Genomic DNA, 23,871 nt, shown 5'->3' on the forward strand with positions numbered 1-23,871 from the left:
ATGAAGTGGGTATTCACCCACAAAAGCTCATGTTCCAAAACGTCTATTAGTCTATAAGGTGCCACAGGATTCTTTGCTGCTTTTACAGATCTAGACTAACACGGCTACCCCTCTGATTGTGGAAATAGTGGGGTAGCATGAGGAAAGGCTACTGCATTGGCACTGCAGCTCCATAATTCCATATGTACCACTTGTCATACATGGTTCCCCATCTGTGGATATTTTTACTATTGGGACTACAGAACCTGACCTTGTGACCAGTAGTAAAAAAAAACAAACCAAAAACATCTATCGTTACAATATGTCTGTAACTGTAGGGTTGCTGTGTCCCAAGCTGTGTGGATAGTTCTGTTCTCTCAGTTAGCGCTGAATCAATGTACCATCGCTGAAGTAAGGGAGGATAGCTGGAAAACATTGTTGGTTATTAAAGTTTCCATGCTATGCTTTGTAAGTCAGTGTTATATTTGGTCTCTTGCCTAATTCTAATGATGTAGCAGCTCAATCCTGTCCTCCCTAAACTGCCCCTGACAATTTCAAACTTCTGGTCCTAAACTGTTCAGCATGTGGCTGCTTGCTGTGAAAAAAATGGTGTGTTTGATATGCAAAGGAATTTCATTTCAGTGATGAATGAAGTGATCACTATATATCCTCACCAGGGTCAGCATGAGGCTCAGTAAATTGATGGACTCAGTTATGCTTTCACACATTGAAATGCAACTCCATTAAAGTCAAATAGACTTGCACCAGTAAAGTGAGAGGAGAATCTGGCCCCATGTTTTGGAAAGACTCAGAGAAAGGAGCTAGAGAAGTGTATGATATCACCAGATACAAAGTTTTCCCCTCACCCCAAGATGGGAGGAGGTTGTAGTTTGGCTCCATTAGAGAGAGAAACCCAAGAGCTGAAGGCTCTAAATTCAAGTTTCCCCAATGTTTGCCTTGGATTTGAATCTGAGATTCCAGACTGAGCCCCTCTTTTATCATTAATGATACACAGGAAATTCAGGTTATCTTACAATTACAACCAGCATTACTTGATTCCTATTATGTCCAGCTGAAGTACATACTGGACTCACTTGTAATTACCTCCACTTCACAGTGTAAAGAGTTATTGATTCTCTGTTATGTACTGTGTAGTGCAAGTTGTCAATTGTTATTTCACCAGCAAAGCAGATTCATATGTGATTCAATAATGAGGTGGAAAAATAGGGTACAATCCACATCAGTAACAGAGGCTAGAATTCAACATAATGACATTTATTAGCACTATGACAAATTTAACAAAGGCACTGAACTGATGTGGCTTTGGCCTCATTCTTGCACTTTTGTGAAGGGTCAGTTTAGGTCTAATTAGATCTAATTAAAGAGCTGAGATGGAACATGTTACATGTTTTAAAGTTCAGATCAATCACAACTGAATTTTGTTCTCTTAAAGAAAGAGAACAGAGTGATGAACTATCAGAAATAATAATACTTAGCAGTCAGCTAGTTCTTTTAACTGGTAAGTCTCAAAGGAAGGAAGAATATTGAACAGCACAGAAAAATGGTGATGTGTGCTTCCAAGAGGAATGACCAAGCTCTTCTGGTACTCAGTCCCTTTCACTGAGTCTTAATTGTACAGAATCAGCTTTTGGTTGTCCACCTTGTACTCACAGTCCAAGACACAAAAGGAGAGCATGAGACTTGTCAATCGTGTAGGACATTACAGCACAAATGTAAATCTTCAATAGTAAATAAATAATTCCAAACTGTGAACATAATGTCTGTTTTAATTGTGGTGGATAAGTCCCTATGTTTCTAACTCACAATCAGACAAGTAACATTTTTGTGGTGGGTCAGTGGAAATCTGAGGAAGACTTTTTGAGCTATGCCATGAGTACATAGATGGTATAAAGTTATGCTGCAGCATGAGACAGAATTCAGGGGCACACCCTTGCCAAACACAGGAAGAGTATTGCCTTGCTTTTCAGCAAGAAAATGTAAAAGCAGTGCTGGAGAGGCTTTCGTGAAGCTGTGAAGATAAGAACGGACATATTGGGTCACACCAATGGTCCATCCAGCCCAGTCACCCATCTTCCAAAAGTGGCCAGTGCTAAATGCTTCAGAGGGCAGAACAGGGAATTATTGAGTGGTTCATCCCATCGTCCAGTACCAACTGGATTTCGGTACCCTCAAAAGATGGAGTTGCACCCCGACCATCTTGGCTAATAACTACTTATGGACCTATCCTCCATGAACATATCTAATTCTTTTTTGAACTCAGTTATACTTCTGGCTGTCACAGCATTCTCTGGCAATTAGTTCCACTGGTTAACTGGGCATTTTGTGTGAAGTACTGCCTTTTGTTTGTTTTTAAACCGGCTGCCTTTTAGTTTATGGGTGACCCCTCATGTTTGTGTTAGACAAAAGGGAATAAACAAAACTTCCCTACTCACTTTCTCCACATGGATCATGATTTTATAGACCTCTATCATATCCCCCACAGTCATCTCTTTTGTTTAAGATGGACAGTCCTAGGCTTCTTAAACTGTCCTCATATAGCAGCTGTTCCACACCCTTCTTCATTTTTGTTGTCCTTCTCAGTACCTTTTGCAAGTCTAATATATCATTTTTGAGAGGGATGAACAGAACTGCATGCAGTATTTAAGCTATGGGCATATCTTGGATTTATATAATGGCATTACTATATTTTCTGTCTTATCTCTCTCTTTTCTAATGGTTCTCAGCATTGTTAGATTTCATGACAACTGCTGCAAATTGAGTGATGTTTTTGGAGAACTATCCACGATGACTGCAAGATGTCTTTCTTGAGAGGGTAACAGCTAATTTAGATCCATCATTTTGTATGTATAGTTGGGATTATGTTTTCCAATGCATATTACTTCACACTTAAAGATGAGAAGGGATGAGCAGATAGGATTTTGGAAATTAGGCCTCTTATGATATTGGAGTTGACTCTGAATCAAATTGTAAAGGTAAATTTGGATCTGAATTCCCATCTGAATACCCTAACTGGTGCATGGGATTAGGGGAGCTGCATTTCCAATGTAGTATCTTCTCCTTCCAGAACAGCCAACAGTGGTGTGGATTTGAGGTTCTGGTTTGGGCCTGTCCCCAGAATTAATCCCTTCAGTGCTGACTTTCTCTCAAACATTAGCACTTCAGTGAAATACCAAGTCCCTAAGAGCACAGGATGTGTCCTTTGCATCTCAGAGGGAGAGAGCAAAAATTAGAGATGGGAGACAAAAGCATGAAGACTGAGACACAGGAGATTGAGTTCTGAGTCATCCACTTAGAACTGGTGTTCAAGGTTGTAACTAGCATGAGCTGTCACTGAGGGAGAAGAGCAAAAGAGCCAAAGAAATAGCTTTGAGAGAGAAGGTGGGGGAGGCTGTACAGCTCGATTAACAGTAGAGACATCATTATGATTAAGATAATTGTAAAACATGGTGTGGAAATGGTATAGTATGTCTCATAGGGGTTCCCCCCCAGTGCTACTGTCTCAAAGGAGATCAGCAAAACGTTCCCACCTGCAGAAGGCTCAGATGGTCAATCAGGCCAATTCTACTTAATCCTTTTTTAAATATAGGAGGAAGATGAGAGGTTCTGAGGATACCCTTACTTCCAAACAAGATTGAGGCAATTAGTCATTGGGAATTCCTTCTCACCAATTTGCAGTGGTGTTATTTCAGATAAAATTTACTCAAAGCTTCCTTATTTAAAAAAAAATTAAACTGTCATGGAATTCCCAGCCTGCTGCACCAGAGCGTAACAGAATCCAGGCCCTTGCCATAGATATTGCCTAGAGAACCTGGGAAATTGAAGACTCCTCCTCTCTACCCACCCAATCCCTAGGAAATTTTGCCCAGGTTACTTCACATTTTCTCATTTAAATCTTGGTGGTTGTGAAAACTGAGGACCGATAGCAATGCCCAGAGCCAGACAGGGGCTGTGGAAATGTCTCTCCAAAGCTCTTGAATTGATATAGGTCTGCTAGTACACCCACAACCCAGACCTGCAGGCTACCTGATTCTCAATCCTAGGCTTTCCAGCACAGCTCTACTGACTCACCTTAATCCGGTCTCTGCAGCAACCTCTGCTATTCTAGTCCTTCAGCTTCTTCCACAGCTCTGTCAATGGCCAACGCAGGACCCAGTGCACTTCAATATTCACCTGCATCACACTCTGCTATAGTAAGCCTAGCCCTTCATACACACACTTCTGCTTCTGGCCTGCCTCTCAAACCTGATCTGCAGCACTCCACATGATTGCCAGTCCTGGATCATTTCAGACCTAACTTGTAGCCCTTTCCCGCTCCTTTTTGAAGGCCACTCTGCTGAGTGTCCCAATCACTCAGAAATCGAGGCAGCTGTAAGGACTACAGACAACCACCTATCTGAGGTCAGCAAACTTGTTTTTTTTACTTGGACTAAAATGGGCTTCAGCGTGATGACAAGTTGAGTCACAACATCTGTTCACAGCAGCCTTGTGCCTTTGATTTTCTGTCAGATATTTGCTATTTTTAGACACCCAATGCCCCTTGTAAATGAACTGCAGCACAATTCATGAGGCAACTGTTCTGTCTGCAAAAACTGGCATCTGCTGCTCGCTCTCGCCCACAGCTCAGTGTCTCCAGAAGGAGACAGGCATGTGGCACAGCCCACTGAAGGCTGCTCTTGCAATTTAACACCCTTGGTGAGCGATGTGTTTATTGAGCCCACTGGGGACAGGTCAGAACATACAGCTGTGTGTTGGGCATGGTGTGTGCCTGCTGGCAAAACCTTCCTTCCAGCCACTGCTTGCCTGAGACACCTTGGGAGGGGGAGGGGAAGATGGAGACTGATAGGAGAGCAAGGCATCTCCATAGAAACCAATCTGCTTCATTAATAGGAAAGTCACACCATGATTCCTTTCCTCTCAGCCTCAGCCGCTAACTCATTGAATCAGACACATCATTGCAGACTCAGTCTCCTCATACAGAGCCTGTCCTGAGGTGCCCTGCTGAATTTAAGGAAACTTACAGCATTATAGTCACATCAAAAGGAAATTAACAAGTGAGCTGACTAGGGAAATCTAAGTTTATTAAAAGGAAGGAAGAGCTGAGAGAAAAGTGTTAACCCATTAACTGCCTCTCTCCCACATAGGCATACATGCTCCCTCATTTCACCTACTACATTAAAGAAACAGTTAACAATAGACCCAGAAAAGTTGCTGACAGCCTCCCCTGCATGACTGGGTCAATTTAAAAGCAAGATGACCCCTTTCCCTCAGTGTGGGATTGCAATAGGACTCATGGGCATATGTAATATTCCTCACCAGGAAGAAACTGCAGGTTTGTTTTTCTGATGTTAGATACCAGCATTTCAGAGCCTCTTGCCAGCAGCAGCCATCTTGATGAACGGTGATAATGACACCAGCAGGAATAGGAGAGAGTTTGCCAGTGGCTTCAATGCTAACAGAACTATTACAATTATTTCCTCTTTCTCCCCTTTCACTGTTTTCATGTACATTTGGTGTTTGTTAAAGACATTAAAATCAGCAGCCCTGGAGACTGAAGTTACCTTTAGTCACAAAGCAGGTAACCAGCAGTGCAAGCTTCCCTTTCACATACTGTCTCATCCCCTGTACTCTGCTTCCATGGCCCATGTAGTCCTTGGCCTGAGCTCCCAAGATAGAATCCAATTACAGCTAATTGTGATGGTGATTTTGTGTGCCATGGACACCTGGCTGCTAGGAACTAAACTGAAACTCACCAGTTCATTTCACATGCTGTACTTGCATTTCACAGATTGGTTTAATTAGCTTGGTTTGAGATGGGGCATTGCACTGGTTCTGCACCACTTCCACAGTACAAAAAGAACTCTGGAGATCAGGGTTCTATCACTATCCCTTCCACTGACCACTCACGTGACCTTGGACAAGTCACTTAGGCTCTCTGTGTCTTTGTTTTCCCATTTGTAAAATGGAGATAAATATTTACCTACCTCAAAGAGGTGCTGGGTGGCTCATTAATGTTTAAAAAATCCTTTGAGATGCCTAGGATGAAAGTTTCCAAAGAAGGGCAAATTAATGTAAAACTTGGGTTGCTTGGTGGCCTTGAGCAAGTCACTTATGCCAAAATATTCTAAAGTAGCCACTGATTTTGGATGTTTATGATTCTGGGTGCCAAGCTTGAGACACTTTTGGCCCTGATTTCCTCAGGTGTTCAGCAGCTGCAACTCCCATTGACTTCAATTAGAACTATGCGGGGCCGATGACTTCTGAAAATCAGGCTCCAAAGTGTCTCATGTTGCATACTCCAAAACTGATGCACCCCAAATCAGCAGACACTTTTGAAAATGTTGGCATTTATTTATTTATGTGGATAGAGCTTTGAAAATATAAAGCACTAGATAAGTTCAATGGGAAAGCTACTGACCTTTCAGAATGCGATCATCGGGGAAATAGTATCACACAATTCTTGCTCCTTCATCTGAATTTGGTGGCATTTCCTCAAAGAATTTTAGCCCCCTGATGGTGGCAGTTGTGGGGCAGAGTGTGATCCAGGCCCACCTTGGGCATAAATGCTGCCCTTTGGATCTTTTAGTCAGTTCCTTCTGCTGTGCAGGACATGAAGCTCCCAGGATGACAGGGCAATTCAAAATGATTAACTAGGACTAAAACAAGAAACAAAAAATAACTCCCTCGCTCCCCCAAAAGCAAGATGCAAGCATTGATACGCTTTAAAAGAAGATAATCCCCAAACTCTGAGGGGAGGTGGGTATCCACTTGGAACAGTATCTTTATTGAGGCAGCATTCAGATAAGTAACTTTCCTTTCTCTAAAGACACCATTCACCAAGATGCTGATTCACAGGGAGTAAGAAATTTGTCGTCTTCTACACTTAAAAGTAAAGTCAACAAAACTGTCACAGTCAGGGGTATAAAAAACTACCCCCCTACTGACATAGTTATGCCGACCTCACCTCCAGTGTAGACGTAGCTTTGTTGACAGAAGAATAGTTTCTATCGATGTAGCTAACTTTGTTCAGGGAGGTGGTTTTCCTACACGAAGGGAAAAACCTCTTGTTAGTGTAGGCTGCACCTATACTACAGGGCTATGTCAGCATAGCTACACCAACATAGCAATGCCAGGTTAGTCTCTGTAGTGTACACACAGCCTAAGACAGATGTTCAGAAAGAACGGGTCCAGACCAATCAGGGCAGCAGTCCATCTAATATAGGATCTGGCAGTTGTGTAAGAAAGTGTCCCCTTTCAGTAGTTTTACATTTGCTGCTCCTTTGTCTCCATCTGAGTGCCCCTTTTTGTCTTTTATTATATAAGAAGGGGTAAATACAAGTGCATGAATTACCTGCTCCATACAAGTACTTTTTATATGATCTTTATTTGTTTACTCACTAAAATAAATAGTTCCAATCTCTTCTTGTAAAGAAGTGGTCCATTTGTGGACTCTTTCAGATATATCCTGAGACAGGGTGACCAACACAGAATGCAGCGTTGTGGGTGAGGTTGTATTATTAATTTATATGATGGCATTATCATTTCTAAGCTGGTCTTTGTTCATCCTTTTTGCTGCCTTTTTTGTTAAACTCTTCACAATGATGTCTAGGTCTTTTTACTTGTCCCTAGTCTACCCTACAGAGTTAGTTTAAAAAGTGATTTAAGTTAAACCATTACAAACCTGTGTGAAAGCATCTATATTGATTTAAAAACATGAGCCATTGTTTTAACTGATATGAATGTCCACACACAAAGTAGTTCTGGTTTAACTGAACTGGCTTAAAATCACAACTTTAGTTCACCCCATGCTGCTGTGTGTGTAGATTAGGCCTTAATGAAAACTGCATGCAAAAAATACACCAACTTAAAAGAAGGAGCATCCTGAAATAAAACTTATTTTGAGGGTGGGAGAGTCTGGCCTCCCCTACCTTCGAAGCAAGGAGAGTCCGAAATGGGATTCTGTTCTGCAAGCCAAATCCAACCAACGTTTTGTGAATGTGTGGAGACAGCTGAGCTGGGTATGGAAACACACAGGAAAAGCACCAGTGTGACTGAAACAAAGGTCTCACAATTTAGGCAACTGTAGCAGAAACATTGGAAGGCTGTGGCACTCCATATAAGGAATACAGAGAGACTGTGATAGCTGAAGTGAGGCAGAGGCAGAAGGGAGCATCTTTGCTGACCATCCTCAGGAAGCAACAGATTGGATGCAAATTATTGGTGCGCTCCTAGCAAGTTGCCAAAATAGGCCTTTTTGGGGCAGTTTAGGTGTCCCTCCCTTTAGGAAATTAAGTTATATTAGCCTTAAATAATAACATAAAGAGAAACTAACCCAACCTGATAAATTTAAATGTTTTTATTAACAATCATCTTACATTACAAGGATAATATGACAAAAGGAAAGTTCTCGTGTACATACTATGATATATCAACATAGCTCTATTCGTATCCAGTGTCCTAGGTCCTTTCACACAGGTACTATAAAGCATAGTCTGCAAAGTAATAACATTTTAACTTTCTCCGAAAATGTGATATTAACATATTAATACATATGTAATAATAGACTTCTAGATATTTTTCTCTCATTTCGTGTGTGTGTGTGTGTGTGTGTGTGTTTGAGTGGGGAGGAGGTGTTGAAACAAACAATTCAGCAGGGCTGTGCTTTCGGTGGGGGGAAGGGAGAGACTTTGTTTTCTGTAGGAAGTTTAACAAAAATGTATTGTGTAAAATGGTTGATGAGTCTCTGAGGATGCCTCAGAGGATGACAGGAACCCTAATAGCCCTCCAATCATAATGTAGTATAGCATATGGGACATGGTTCCCCCGCACAGCCCAGTGAGCATTCTGTACATGAGGTGAAGTGCATAAAGGATTCCAATGCTAGGTAGGAAATACTTATTGGCAGCATGTGGACTGGGGGTTGGTTGCTGAGTTTTAATGTCAGTGGCATTTTCAGGAGAAGGCGAGGGGTGGGGAAACCATCCACGAGGTTCATGAGGAATTGGTACTAGTTTCTCTCTGCTGTATGTGTTTAACTGGGTGCCATTCAGCACATTTGGCAGTCATAGTTGAGAGAGACTTAAGAAAGGCAGGTTTGTGACTGAGGCGTATTAACAGAGTTGTGTGAAGGGAGAGGCCCAGGATAGCAGGGGATTGAGGTTGCATGGGGGAAGTCTGCACAGCATGTGCTAATGCAATACCAGTGTAACTAGTCACTCAACGGGCAGAGCTAAAATGCACTGAACTCTCCCTCCTCCCAAAAGAAATGAAAAATTAAAACAAACATAAGAAGTTAAGTGGTTGCTAGGCTGACTCTGGAGCTGGAAAGCCAAATCTCCATTTCCCTCCTTTGGAGTTACAACAGATCTCTTTCAGGGAAGAGCAACAATGAATCCATTACCTTTGAAAGGAAAGCTACTCTAGTCATCCCATCCTGCCTCACACATGAAAAGCATCACTGAGGAGGCATGCCAGTGTAATCCGTATACTCTGTCCACAGCAGCAATTTTGTGAGGAGAGAGGAAGAAAGGAAAGAGGCGCAGACATCAGCACACACTCTGTAAATGTCAATCCATGGAAGCTGTGTCCTGGATCCACCAAGAAGTCCTCAAGTTGGAACTGCCCGTCATAGAAAAATATTTATCTTAGTTTTCTTTCCGAGGGAGGGAGGGAGGGAGGTGTTGAGCCCCCTGAATGGCTCAACTCAGCAACATCAATGCACCTTGTCTATTAGCTTAAGTGTCCATCATGTGTCATTTACAGTGTCCGTCAGTTAGCCAAATAATTCCCTTCTCCACCAAGAAAGCAATCTAGATTATCAGTCAGGCTAGTTAACAACTGAGAAATAGCTGCCCTTTGTGAAACACAGCACTCGTCGAGGAACATCAGTGCAATTGCACTCACTGGGTCCACTGTAAGGGAAGTGGCCTCTTGGCTCAATTTGGTGGAACTGCAGGTGTGAATCCCAGTTCAGTATGAACACACATATCTTTATCACTTCTAACTCACGGTCCATTTTCTTTTGTTCTACTCCCTCTCCATACATCATTGCTCCCATCTCTGATTGTACAAGAGTGACTGCACCAACTCTGCATTTTCTCTCACTCTTGTTTTATTCTAACCCCATCTCTAAAACATTGGCTGATGCTGTGTGTGAAATATACTACATATAAACAAATTCTATTGTACTGCACTGGACTAGTTACTGCAGAGTACTGGTTCCCGCTTACTGCATGTTGGTGGCCACCAAGGAATGCCAACCAGGTGAAGCAGAAAGCCACATCTTCATTGCATTCAGACCCCTGGTCATCGAACCTCTCCATGAAGAGAGAGAAAAGTGCATAAACGAGTGAGATATGTATCAGCCCAAGTGTGAGTACACAGGAGCTATGGTACGCTTATCCAAAAGAAGACAAGGGTGTTCACCTTTCTCCATCACCAAGACACAGTCCCAATACTACAGTTCCACAAGCCTTATTCAGCACCTTATTTAACATATAAGGAAAGAACCCCCTTGTCCCGACCACAGAAAAGTCCTTATACACACAAATGTAGACCCCCTCAGCATAAGATTAAAGCTGTACTGAAGTCCTCAGTCTTCTGTATTACATACCTCTCACTAGGACACAGGGCCAGGGCCACGTTTATACAAGGGCAATTGATTCTATATCTATATTATAGGTTTATATCTATTGAAAACATAGAAATATATAAATATATAGGATTTTATTTATAGATATATAGGCATGTGATTTTTATTTCTTACGCTGTGTGAAAATGTACGGGGATGTGCGTATATACAATATATAGACTGTATGCATAGGTACTGTATACATACACTAGCTTACATGCACACACGTTATACATGTCTCCAAGGGAGACAGGAATTGCATAGGCATTACTGGATTGACAGTACAATGGTTGGGGGATCAACGTACCATTTATTTACTTTTACAACCTCTTTTTATGGGGTTGAGAGAGGAATCTGGCTAAAGCAGATGTTACTGAATGTTTGCCAAGGAAACTGTCCATTGGCCAACCAAATAGCAATATTAACAAGTTAAGAAAGAAATGTAATTTCAAAGAGCCCCAGTGGCGAACTGGCTGAGTTTGCATTGTGGGATAGAAATGTATTTAGAACCTGAAAAGCAAACATGCAGAGAGTACACCTGCATACCACAGAGATCAATTCATTGTTTAATGCAAAGAACATTCCAGGACAATGCCTTCTTAGGGACACTCTTGCATATTTGGTACATGATCCTTGTAGCATGAATATGTAATCCTTACACTCTTGCTAGTACAGGAAGAGCTTTGATTTCCTGCACCTTTAGTATTGTCCCAGTTGTGATCAGCCTAGTGGTCAGGAGGCCTACACTTCATGCAACCACTGGCAAGCTCTGTAGAAGAAAACATCCATGTGCTTAGTGCACATCTGCCAACAAGCAGGATAAGGAGTATAGGAGCCTGAGAAAAAAGAGGGTAGGATTTCAGCAACCAAAAACCCCAAGGGCTACAAAACCAAGGGTCTGAAGAAGTGCATGTTATTCACGGTCAGCTGCCTTAAAGAAGACGGAAAAGAAAAAAGGCAAAGCTTATTCAAGGAATAACAAACCCATTATTTCTTTGCTCTTGAAGACGTTCGAGATACCATGAGCAACACATTCAAAACAATTGACTGTTGGTTAAAATGGAGCAGGAAGGGAATAATTTAACCAGATCCCATTCATCTCCCCATCTCAGGAGGAATCTGTCCAAGATGTCTACATCTACCCCATCAGATTTCTGAATGGTAATACACTATGTGATGCAGCTACAGCTACACTGGAACCAAACCGATTTTGTGAACTGGCACCCTCTGCTGTCCCTCAGTTATCACTACAACCCAACAAATTTCAGCCTCTTTTGCCTGTGAGAGAAACTGGCAAACTAACAGTTAAAAATATGATAATGAAATAAATCTCCGTAAGTGTGGTTCAGCTAGTTATTGGACTGAATGCTTTTTGCTTTTAAAAGCTAAATACTAGGCATTTCTTGCCTTTCCAGTTGACAGAAACAGCAGATCCAGCCACTGGGAGTCACTCATATCACTGACACACAAGTGGGGCATTTTTTGCAAGAGAAGCCCTCGCTGTTTTACAGACAGAATGGGGAGAAAGTAACCCTATACACATTTCATTCTACTGTTGAGAATTTGTTATGAGAGATGTCACCAATGATGAGTTGTATTTGAGTCACTTTTGAGCCAGTCTCTGGTGGTACTCAATGTTGAGGTTGTAAACAGGCTTTTTTGTGTGGATTTAACACTGGTTTGAACAAGGACCAGGTGAGCTCTACTATTTAAAAACTATTTTGGGGATGGACCTTTCCAGAAAGATGGCCACGGGGTTTGCAGCTCCAGCCTGAAAAAGGGCCATGTGCCAAATTACTTATTCTACTGCAAATAGAATACACAGATTTTTCATGAGAAGGCGTGTGGAACACTCGGATCTTCCAAGTTCTTATGTTGAGCATAAAAAGAGGAGCACAGAACTACAAAAAGGGGAGAGGGGAAGCTGTCTTTAAAGTCTCCCTCACACTCAGAGCCATCTATATCAAGCACTTTTTCTACTGATATGATTCACTTTGCTGCAGATTTCCTAGATATCTGTGTGTCATAAGAAAGAGAAATTCCCTGCAGTACGCCCAGTATCCTCCCGCAGTTGCATCCCAGTTCACATTGTCTGGCTATAGCTCAGAGTTCAGGAGTGGCACAGTGGTTCTTTTGGGGATTTCAATTTTTATCTTCTCACATTTTAATTTAAAAAGGTGGCAGAACAGCTCCCCAAAGGAAATTGATCTGATGGTATTGTGACAGTGCAATAAGCAGTTTTTTACTTCCCAGGTCAGTAGGGGCTGTGAACACCTTGGGTCTCTAGCAAGAGCTTCCCCGCTTATGGCTAAGCAATGAACTGTTTGAATCTGCACAATTCCACTGGGCCTCTGGTCTAGAGCTCTCCTCATCTGGGAGGATGGGTCGTCCTGATGCAAGGCTTTGTTGGGAGTGAAGGGGATCTCAGAAGTTTATTACTATTATTCACTTGCCAGGTATTACATTGCCTTCCCCGTGCTGATATGGAACAGTGTCATGACCTGACTCACTTGTTGATTTCTAAGGGGATTCCAGGGGGAAACATTCCAGTTCCTGGTTCTTAATGGTGATTTTGATGTACACTAGACAACCTCACTCTGGCACATCTGCACTAGCACACTCATTCCATATATTGTATGGGGAATGGCAGGGGTAGAAAGGAAGAAGTTAAGTGCTGCAAACTGTATTGCTTTCCTTCCACACATCACTATTTGAATTCAGAGGCTCCTTGGTCTTTTGTAACCCTTTCAAAAGTGACTAGCTAAACATCCTTGCTATACAGTATGTGTGGCAGGATTAGGGTAAGGAAAATAGGAAGTCATCACAATTAATGCTTCAAACAGTATCCAGCTCCACTCCTCAACGCACCCCATAAGGGGTATTGTATGGATAGACAGGATGCACTTTCAAACCCATCAGACATACAAGTTCTGCTGTGTCCCTTGGGCTTAGGAGCTGAGCCGGAATGTGGTGGCTCAGCCACATGTCTCCACCTGACCTGTGTGCTGCTGTTCAGCACAGATTAGTTTGGAGGGTGCGGCAGGATCCACGCAGTGGTGTGTGTTTTGTTGGGGAAGACAGTGAGCGAATCCTGGCAGTAGAAGTGACTCCAAGAGAGATTGATTTAAAACATGCTACATCACCATTTAAAACAAAAAAAGTTAAAAAATAAAATAATTATATATATATATATATATATATTTTTATATAAATGAAAAACTATCAACTAGCAGCAACGGTTCTAGAGATATCTTAGCACCAAGACCAAGGGCAGAGGGTAGCGGTAGAAAGGAAAGGTTCAGTGTTGCTGACACCGCCATCATGTTTCCAAACAACACAGCTTGGCACAAGACGTTTCCCTCTGGGAATTGGGAATATGCCAGCCTGATTCTTTTGGACAACACGATCTCAACTCCCGTGATGCTCTGGTCAGATTGGTGCTGCCCATACACATCAGCAAGGCAAGGCACTGGCATCGGGGGAGTTTTTGCACCTTTTTTTTTCTTTTCTAACCTGAAGCGATAATTGTGTGAACGCATGATTCTGTTAAAAAAACCCAACTCATTTGTGATTCAAGGTGAAAGTGCTACTTCCATATTTCTGCTGGACTTCGCGCCCTTTCAAGGAGGGACAAAATATTTCACAGGAAGAAGTACAGCATTCTTCTTCCTTTTGTCGCCATTCTGCCATGCTGTGAAACATGTCACCTTGGTCACAAGAGAATACATGAACCTTTAAAAATACATCATCACACCATTATAACCCAAGATAGATCTTGCATTGATATTCCCTGCCATGGAATTAGAGCAGGTGTTTTTTCACTCATTCAAGAAAATAAAACCAAAACCACAACAATCTATGATTATAAAGACAGAGTATAAATAATGTAAATCAGAATATAATTTTTAAGCCCTGAAATCTCCACCCTCTGATGGGTCTTGACTCATTGGCTGTCTCACTTCCACAGCAGCCCTGGTTCTGAATGAACAGTTGTATAATTTTTTTTATCTCCTACAATATAAAAATATAAATGCAAAAAACTCCCCATGCCTTCTCCATTATGCTATCTTACAGTCTGCATATGACACTGTTATATTATGTCTGACCGGTAATGGGGTTATCACAAGGGGACCTGAAAGCTTTGCCTTACTCTACAGCCCACCAGTGGGGAGGACTGAGAAATGGGCATCACAGTTTAGCTGATATATTTGTTCTTAAAATAGGGGAAAAAATATCCAACAACTTGCATAAGTGAATAAAGCTTCTACTTCTAAACAAGAAAACAAGGTGAAGTTGGGGAGCTGGGGAGGGATCCCAACACACATGCACAAGTCGTTCTGTTGGAAATCAGCCATCAGTGAATGGCTCAAATGGCTCATAACTAGACTAAACAATGAAAAGAAAGGCAGGGGGTAGCCCTTGCCCCCACCGCCACCACACACACATACAAACACACAAGGAAAACAACTGTGAGGAGGAGGTTGACAGAGACCCGTCATCTAGCTTATAGATTGATAGCTAGGTTTGAACATGTAGAGTGTGGCCCCAGCACATGCTTCTGAGAAATGAAATGTTGCCACTTACGCTGCAGCTGCCATGTTTGGAGAAATCAGTAAATTTCAAATATTGTCCTTTTCTTAAAATTTCACTTAGCTTCTACCAGACGCACATCGCCTTAACTTTTTAATTTTCAGTGTGAGTTTTTTTAATATATATATATATATAATAATAATATATATATAATATATATTTTATATAATATACCAAAGTTTAGAGTACAGACTAAAAAAATTATTCAATAGCTTTCAGAATTTGAGGCATTCCTTCCTAAATATCGGGATAAAATTCAGAGCCGTGGTCCATGCTCTGCAACATAGGCTTCTGATCAAGGGAGGACATCCTGCTCAGCATTTCTGCTGACAGTGCATAACTATTGCCTGACTTCTCCTCAAACCAACTATCTAGTGCCCTTTTGGCATCGAAGTTGGCAATGGGTGGCCCATTAACGGCAATTGTCAAAAGATCACTGAGCTGTTCCAGAGTGAGCCGAGAGCGGTTGTTTTTGCGCACTCTCTGCAGGGCATTGCGCCCCTTCTCGCAGCAGGCTGTTGAGGTGGGAAGGACTTTGAGGATCTGAACTATTTTATTTAAGAGTGGGAATCTCTGTTTGTATTTACAGATGTGACCGATTAAGTCTTTAAAACCATTTTTGGTATAATAATCCACTTTGAGTTCTCTCCATTCCATCAGCAAACTCCCTCTGGTGTCCAATCCCTCTCTGCAAACTTCTCTTGAAAATGACGGAACAGCTTCCAGGTGCTCAAATATTTGTACCATATCCTCCTTTCCATAGTTCATGAGCTCCTCCGTATTTCTGGGCCAAGTTGCAAGATCAAACACCTGACATGCTTTCACAAATGTTCGGCTACGGGAATCGAACCTTTGGGCCAGGATTACCTGGGTCTTCTGGCAGATCTTTTCTCTGATTGACTGGAATTTGGCTTCAGCCACCCGCAGGTTTTTCACAGCAACTCCGTTAAAGCTTTCACGGAAGTTCTCTTCAAATTCCTGCAAGTACTCTCCAGGCGAGTCTGCCAGCCTACTGATCTCCTGGATAGCCTCTTCTATTTTGTCATCCACTTGTGACACAAGGAGGTATTCACCTTGGAAGATGTAGGCGAGGCGCGAAAGCACAGCAATAACATCCAGCAAGAAGTAGATCAGTTTAATTGACTGGTAGTCCATAAGGAACTGCAAGAGAGCCAAGGCAATGGCAGAAGCATCTGCCCGTTGTGTCTGACCACTGACATCTTTGAGATGGGCCACGACTTCAAGGTAATCCTTGATCAGTGCATTGAGGACATTCTGCTCCCCGATGATCCACTTCACTGCTCGGATGTCTCCCAAGAATTCTGTCTCTTCACAAAGAGTGGCAGCAGTGACTCTCAGCTCACACATCAGCCTGGGAGAGTAACGATAAAAGCTAAGCAATTGCTTCAAATTGTTTTCTAGCTCCTCCAGACATGGAAGCTCCTTCCCACTGATGGCATCCAAAATTTCCAAGTGGGGCCTGTGTACCATAAAGGGTAAGCAAAGCAACCAAGGCAGAGTCTTTCTGATTGTCATGAACAAGTTGGCTCTCAGGCTGGCAGTAATGTTAGCACCATCTACTCCCAAGCCGATAGTTGGTTTCTCATCCTGCAGTCTTATTCCCAAACTGGAAAAAGCCCTGTCTAATGCTTGGAGGTAACTATCTGTTGTACAAAAGCCAAGCTCTTGAAGAGACAGGAATTCAGTTGCTGGAGGTCCATCGCTGCTTGTGTACTGAACATAAACCGCTACTGTGTCAGCAAGCAAGTCGTCACTCTGCCCATCCAGAATGATGCTGAGAAAGGGAGACTGCCTGATACGTTCTACTAGATCCTCTCGCAGAGCCCGGGCGATATGATGGATTAAGATTTGGCAGTCTCCCTCGTTCATGTACTGATCCACCACTTTGAGTTCACACTTTCTCAGTAGTTCTGCAAGAGGCCTAAAGTCAAAGTAGGGCCTACCTTCCAGAGCCAAGTGATAGGCTGTGTTGAAGAGCAGAGTCATATTCCGGCACATCTCTTCTGTCTTCTCTGGATGCATTCTGAGCTTGTAAAGCTGCAGGCACTTCTTGTGGAGGTTGCTCTGGCTGTGAAGCTTTATAGTGTGTATCTTGAACTGCTTAGAGCCAATGATGAAGGCTGAAGTCCGAGAGGATTGCACCGTGTACTGCCTGCAGACATGGCACCACATTTCATTCAACGTAGGGGAGTACCGAAGAAACCAAAACTTTTTAAGCCACTCTTGCTTGAAGCGTCGAATCCTCCTGCCAGTCGCAGAAGACATCTTTGAAGGCTCATCTGTCGCCGCTATCATGTCATTGGAAACTGATTCATCAGCAGAGTCCACTTCTTGGTCATCATCCTCCATGATTGTGGGAACAGAGATGATGCTTTCAGAAGCTTAAAAGAAAAAGAAAAGATATTTACAAAGTTCAGAGATGCAGCAAACATTCAAAACATAACACAGAATATTGTCTAAACAACTGACCCAAATTCTACTCTTCATTGGTTGCACACAAATCAACATAATTCTCATAAAAATCTTACACATCAGGCCACTTTGGACCAAAAAAAATAGTATGACATTTTGGCCACTAGCACAATGCATAAGGTAAACCATGTACTGCTTTGGAAGAGAAAGTTACTAAGTTCCTGGAGGAAATGAAACGTCTTCAGAAAGGGTCATATGCTTCCATTAAGGCTGTAGAGAGAACAATGAATGCTTCCAGGGGAGGCAAAGAATTCATTATGCTTTACACACATGCAGTGAACTAGTATATTTCAGACTCAGCATTTCAAGTCGTTCAGACTTTCAAGCAGAGCTTTCTGGTGCTTCTGCTGAAAAAAAAAAGAATGCGTCAAGAATACAGCAAACAAACCAGCTGCAATGGAATTCTGTTTTTTTATTGACAGTGTATTGATTACAATAGAAACAAACAGAGCATGTCATCATTACAGAATCTTCCCCAAACCATGTCTTCTATTCTACTCACAGCAACTGCTTCTGCCTCCTGCAAAACCTAGTCAGCAGGCTTCCATAAAACAAGGCCTTCCTCAGAATATTCAGGGTAAAACATTTTGGATATACACAGCAGATAGTAACTCCATTACTCTCCTTAAGCAGGGTTTGAAGAACATTCTAATTCTGCATGACTTACCTGTGGGGTCAGACAACTCTTGGAGCTCGGGTACCTGAGGTGGTACAAGAGGTGGCTCAGGTAACTTTCCAGATCTCAACATGTCTAGCTCAGCCTGCAGCTCACGGATCTTCTTCTTCAACCGTATGCAGTTGGGACAGAAGGAAGTTGTGGGGATTTCATGTGAGTTGCCTTGAGTCGATGCTAGTGATAGCTCAGTCGGGCTGTCTGCTGTGAGTGACAGAGGCTCTTCGTCTTCATCTTCCAAGAGGCCCATCTCTTTGGCCGCACTGTAAGAGGAACCATGGGGGACCTTCCATTCACCTTCATTTTGGTTTCTGCTGAAGTTTGGGGAGCTATGCTGAATGGCAGCTCCACACCTTTCAAAGATGTCTTCTGCCTGGTATTTGGATGCCTTTCTAATGGAAAGGGGTGTGCTTGTTGTCAGCTGGTGCTCCTGCCGCCTTGCTGATTCTAGGGAAGCCTCCAGCACATCTTTGAAGATGAGATCTATCTTCTTTTTCTTCATCTGGGTGTGGGATTCCCCCTCATCATAGCTGCGCTTGTAGGGGCTCTTCCCTTGCTTTAAGGTGGTGAGCTGGAGGGGGCCTCTCATATCCTCTTGGTTTTCCACATTTTTTTCTGACTTTTCCCTCTGTAATTTTTTATCTCCTAGAAAGGAAAGTGAGGGGTGGGGATCATCAAAGAGAACTACGAAATATTCCTCACTCCAAAACTAAAAAGAAAAGAAAAAAGCAGGTCAAATCCCTGCATATTTGTTTACTGCATTACAAATAAGGGAACTAAAAGAATTCAGAGGACATCAAGACTCAGAAGAAGAGGAGCTCTACTAATGGGCAAGCCTTCAAAATGGAGAGACAGTATCTAGGTAGCCATATAGGAGTAGGACCCATACATTTTTAAGAGAAGAAAAACTATAGGCAGGTTGCCAAACATAACAGGTATAACCAACCTGTGCTGGAATGAGACTACAGAATTAATTACTGATCACAGTGGAACCCAGGGCCCTGTGCCCAAATACCTATTTCCCTTCTGGAAGTACAGTGACTACTTTGACTTGGTAAAAGGTATCAGGTGAACCACACATGAAGCTTGAGATTCAGAATTTTCCATCAGAACCCCAGAATCTGCCCATTTCACAACAGAAAGCTTGGAAGCCTTTTCATTCTGTTTCAGTTTGGAGGCTCTTTCAGAGATGAGAGTGCAAAGAGATCAAAGACCTGCAGTCTTAATCCCTATGGTACATGTTGCCAACTCAGCTAGAGCTGGTGAATGCATTCCGAGGTCGGGACAGCTATCTTGTCCCAATGGATTCTAATAATGTGGCCACTCTTCAAAATTAAAAAATAAAAGCAATATTATACAAATGATTAATTGCTTAAAACAAAGGGAATAGCCAGATTTCCTTACCTGGATATTCAAAGGATGATAGGTTTGGTTCAATTTCCATCTTTCTTCTATCTTGTAAATAACTTCAAGCATTGGTGACTTCCCAAACAAGAGGTTGCTTTATGCTGATTTTTTGTTTTTAAAACATATTCATGCTTTCATAAGTTACAGTGTAGGAGTTACTAGGATCTTTCTGAGGACAGCAATGCTAAGAATGCAGAAAAGATGCAAGACTCAAAACACTCAGGGTATGCCACTACATGGAGGGCTGGACTGGACAACCAATTTCATGCTGGGTTGTTAGGATAGGGTTGTATCCCCACTTGCCATCTTGTATGAACCAAAACAACAGCCTGTGTTTCAACACATTTCACCAGGGCATTTCTAAGGGCTTGAATATTTTATCTTATTTTTTTCCCTTTAGTGGAGGACTGCAGCAACGGATAAAGGAACTGACTTAAGACTGATCCTACTTCTTTTATAATTAAATAAATGGTTCAGCCCATATAAAGATATTAAACCACATTAAAACCCCTTATATAATAGGTCTTAAGGCAGAAACTCTGATGATAAAAACCAAATGAAAAATAATAGCAGCTTTGTTACTTATTGGGACTTTACAAAGTCTGTCTTTTTACTTGGCAGGCTGTGCATGCTTCGGGTATGCGTCTAAATATAATATTATTTAACAGATTTCTATTTTCTACTGATCAGCAAGGTGAAGCACTTTCCAGAGCCGCCCTCAGAGCAGATGCTGTAAAATCTGGGAATTCTAAACAAAATCTGCAAGTGATGCTCAGGGCCTGTCTACACTTAACGGAGGATTGATGAATGGCGATTGATGCATCAGCGGTTGATTTAGCGGGTCTAGTGAAGAGCGGCTAGATTGACTGCAGATTGCTCTCCTGTCGACTCCTGTACTCCACTAGATTGAGAAGAGTAGAGGTAGTCAATGGGGGAGCATGTCCTGTCGACATCGTGTAGTGTGGACCCTGCGGTAAGTAGATCTAAGCTACGCCAATTTGAGTTACACTATTCACGTAACTCAGATTGCGTAGCTTAAATCAAATTTCCCCTGTGGTGTAGACAAGACCTCAGTATTTGCAATGTCTCCATTTCTGTTCTGCAATACCGAGCACACTGCAGAGAGCAACTGGCTCCCAGAGATACCTGCAGGTTTCTCGGTAGGCCTTTTCAACCATCTCAATTTCTCCTAAAACAAGATCACGCAGGAGGATTTTGTTGGTCCTAGTGAGACGCAGACCCAGTTTCTTCACTACACATATAGCTTCACTCTGGTCCAATGTGCACTGTGACTTAATCTCTGAATTCATACATACCCAAGGTCTAAATGCAAGTGTGGTGTTTGTGTGGCAGGGCTATTGATTTTCAGAACCTGTGATTTCCAGAACCAAGCTCAGACCAGCATTGGGGCATACCACTTAACTGCCAGCTGATACGTGGGACACCCAGGACATATTCCTTTCCTTTAGTATCTTCTGAAAGTTTCAGAATATTTGCGCAACTGGCGCATATGTGGGATAAAGCAAATCCCCTAAAGCTTGTATACAGTACAATTATTAATATAATTGTTCATGGAATAAGTGCATATTTACCAAATATTATCATTGATATATCATATTTCCAAAGCGTAAAAACCAAGGTGACAGAATAAACAGATCTTCCAGGAGGTCCTGCCCTAACCATGTTTTAACAGAAGACACCTTTTACCAAGTCAAGGCAGCAGCTGTGCAATAAAACACATAGGGTTTTTAATTATAAAATTGTATTTAGTTTGGCTGCCTCTCAGAGGCCCTGCCATTCTGTGGCTGGGCTTGCAAAGAAATTCCCTTGGTCCCCTTTGTGTCATTGCATTGTACAGACAATCAGGTGCATAAGAGGTTTTGTGTTTTGTTTTGTTTTTGTCATCCTCTAAATTTCCCTTACTGGCAACTGAATGCTGGCCCAAAGGACAGGGGGATTTGTTCCAGTGTGGCTATTCCTGCAAGAAGACAACAATACTAATCCAAGGAAAAAACAATGTGATTCCACTGCCAATTACAAAGCCTGCCATATGCATTACAAGCCATGTAAAGCTGTATGTCTGATGAGTCTCTAGCCAATGCAGTGATATTCCCAAATTAACTCACTGAAGATAGAGAGAAATTATGTTAGGAGACCAGACATATACAAAACACACCAAGGAAACATCCCTTTCACACGCACACAGAACCATCCAAATACTAGATGATCACAATGGTCCCTTCTGATCTTGGAATCTATGGTCTTCAGGAAGCCATCAGCTCAGCAGCCATCAGAACAGAGAGCCTTGTAGAGGGGAAGCTCTGACATCCCAGTGCTTTGTTTCAATTTCTTACAGTACATAAAGTGAAAACATCCTTCTGTGATCCTTCATTCCAAAAGATGTGGGTTTTTTTACTCATATCTATCCCAGGGAACCAGGCAATAAGGACCCTGCACTAAATGGGCTTTGTTATAGACATTCAGAACTCCATACAGAGGTTGAGTATTATTTATTTCTATTATGCCTTCAATTGAAAGCACTTGGTGCACAAAGCTTGATCACAGAAAGGGAAAAAAGGGATGATGGGAAGGAAAGAACTCACCTCTTGTGAGGTTTCTGTTGATGGTCTCCTGCGACATACTATGCAACCGCTTCATGTAATCCTCACTGTACCAGACTCTCAGCCTCTCCCCAGGCCGGATGTCCTGACAGGCTCGGAAGTAAATCCTCTCACTGTGCTGAAAGGCCAACAGGTTCTGCTCCCTCTCCTCTCGGGATATGACCACATACCTATGGGTGAGGATAAGGCAGGCTTGAATCACAAAATTCAGTGAGAGTGTTCCCCCTTCCTTTCTTATCAAAGTCAACTGAGACATATCCACAGTCATGTCAGAATGATCTTCAAAGACAGCCACAGAAACAGCAAGATTGGATAGCATTGAATTATGAACAATGATATGCCAGTGTATAGATACAAGAACACGAACAGGGATTTTAAGGACTATTAAACAGGTTCTTGGGTCTGTGGTAACTGTTTCTGCCTGTGAAGGGAGGTTACTACTTCTATTACTGTAGCAATATACATGCCATCTGAAGGCCTATCAGTGCCAGTGCTTGTGATGCACACATTCACCTTTAACGTTTTTCTTGCCTAAAATGTGTTAAATAGAATTGGTGACTTCCTGGACTCTGATACCGCCTGTTCCACCCCAGGAGTCCCTCTCATTCCTGGAAATGACAGAACCTTCTGGCCTCCCACCAATCCTGGCCTCCCACCAACAGCTGCTCAAACACCATTGGACACTTCAAGATGAGACGTATTTCTTAGCCTCTTCCTTGCTGGTTAAGCAGTACCTAGGTATTCAAAAGGGGGACGATCATGGTAGCTGATGATGAGTGCATGAGCCAAACATTTTGAACTGCAGCGTAGGAAAAAGACGGTTACTCACCTTTGTAACTGTTGTTCTTCGAGATGTGTTGCTCATATCCATTCCAGTTAGGTGTACGCGCCGCGCGTGCACATTCGTCGGAAAACTTTTACCCTAGCAACTCAGTGGGCCGGCAGGTCGCCCCCTAGAGTGGCGCCACCATGGCGCTCCATATATACTCCTGCCGGCCCACCCGCTCCTCAGTTCCTTCTTGCCGGCTACTCCGACAGTGGGGAAGGAGGGCGGGTGTGGAATGGATATGAGCAACACATCTCGAAGAACAACAGTTACAAAGGTGAGTAACCGTCTTTTCTTCTTCGAGTGATTGCTCATATCCATTCCAGTTAGGTGAATCCCAAGCCTTACAAAGGCGGTGGGGTCGGAGTGAAATGTGGCAGAATAAAACTGCTGAGCCAGAGGCTACAGCCTCTCTTGACTGCTGAACCAGGGCATACTGCGAAGCAAAGGTATGGACCGAGGACCAATGGAGCTTCGCGACAGATCTCGTGGGTAGAAACACGAGCCAGCAAGGCGGCAGATGAAGCCTGAGCCCTGGTAGAATGCACGTTGATGTGGCTTGGGGAAATATGAGCCAAATCATAACAAGTGGGGATGTCCGCCATCACCCCAGATGAGATCCTCTGAGAGGAGA

At 42.6% G+C, this 23,871-nt stretch overlaps 1 protein-coding gene across 4 annotated transcripts in view; it reads right to left on the reverse strand.

Moving 5' to 3' along the window:
* Positions 1-8,338: 8,338 nt before the first annotated feature.
* PRDM11 (PR/SET domain 11) overlaps positions 8,339-23,871 on the reverse strand; it is a 67,078-nt gene continuing 51,545 nt past the window's right edge. For 2 of the 4 annotated variants that reach the window (XM_030559977.1, XM_030559978.1), the window contains exons 6-8: positions 22,394-22,581; positions 18,378-19,028; positions 8,339-17,619 (exon numbers count right to left, since the gene is read on the reverse strand). In XM_030559977.1, the coding sequence (XP_030415837.1) occupies positions 15,455-17,619; positions 18,378-19,028; positions 22,394-22,581 (3,004 nt within the window). In that variant the 3' untranslated portion in view covers positions 8,339-15,454. Of the gene's footprint in view, positions 17,620-18,102; positions 19,029-22,393; positions 22,582-23,871 lie in introns of those variants that run through there. The other 2 variants (XM_030559979.1, XM_030559980.1) reach the window with 2 other exon arrangements.

This window comes from Gopherus evgoodei, chromosome 4, assembly GCF_007399415.2.
Source record: "Gopherus evgoodei ecotype Sinaloan lineage chromosome 4, rGopEvg1_v1.p, whole genome shotgun sequence".
Classification (NCBI taxonomy): domain Eukaryota; kingdom Metazoa; phylum Chordata; order Testudines; family Testudinidae; genus Gopherus; species Gopherus evgoodei.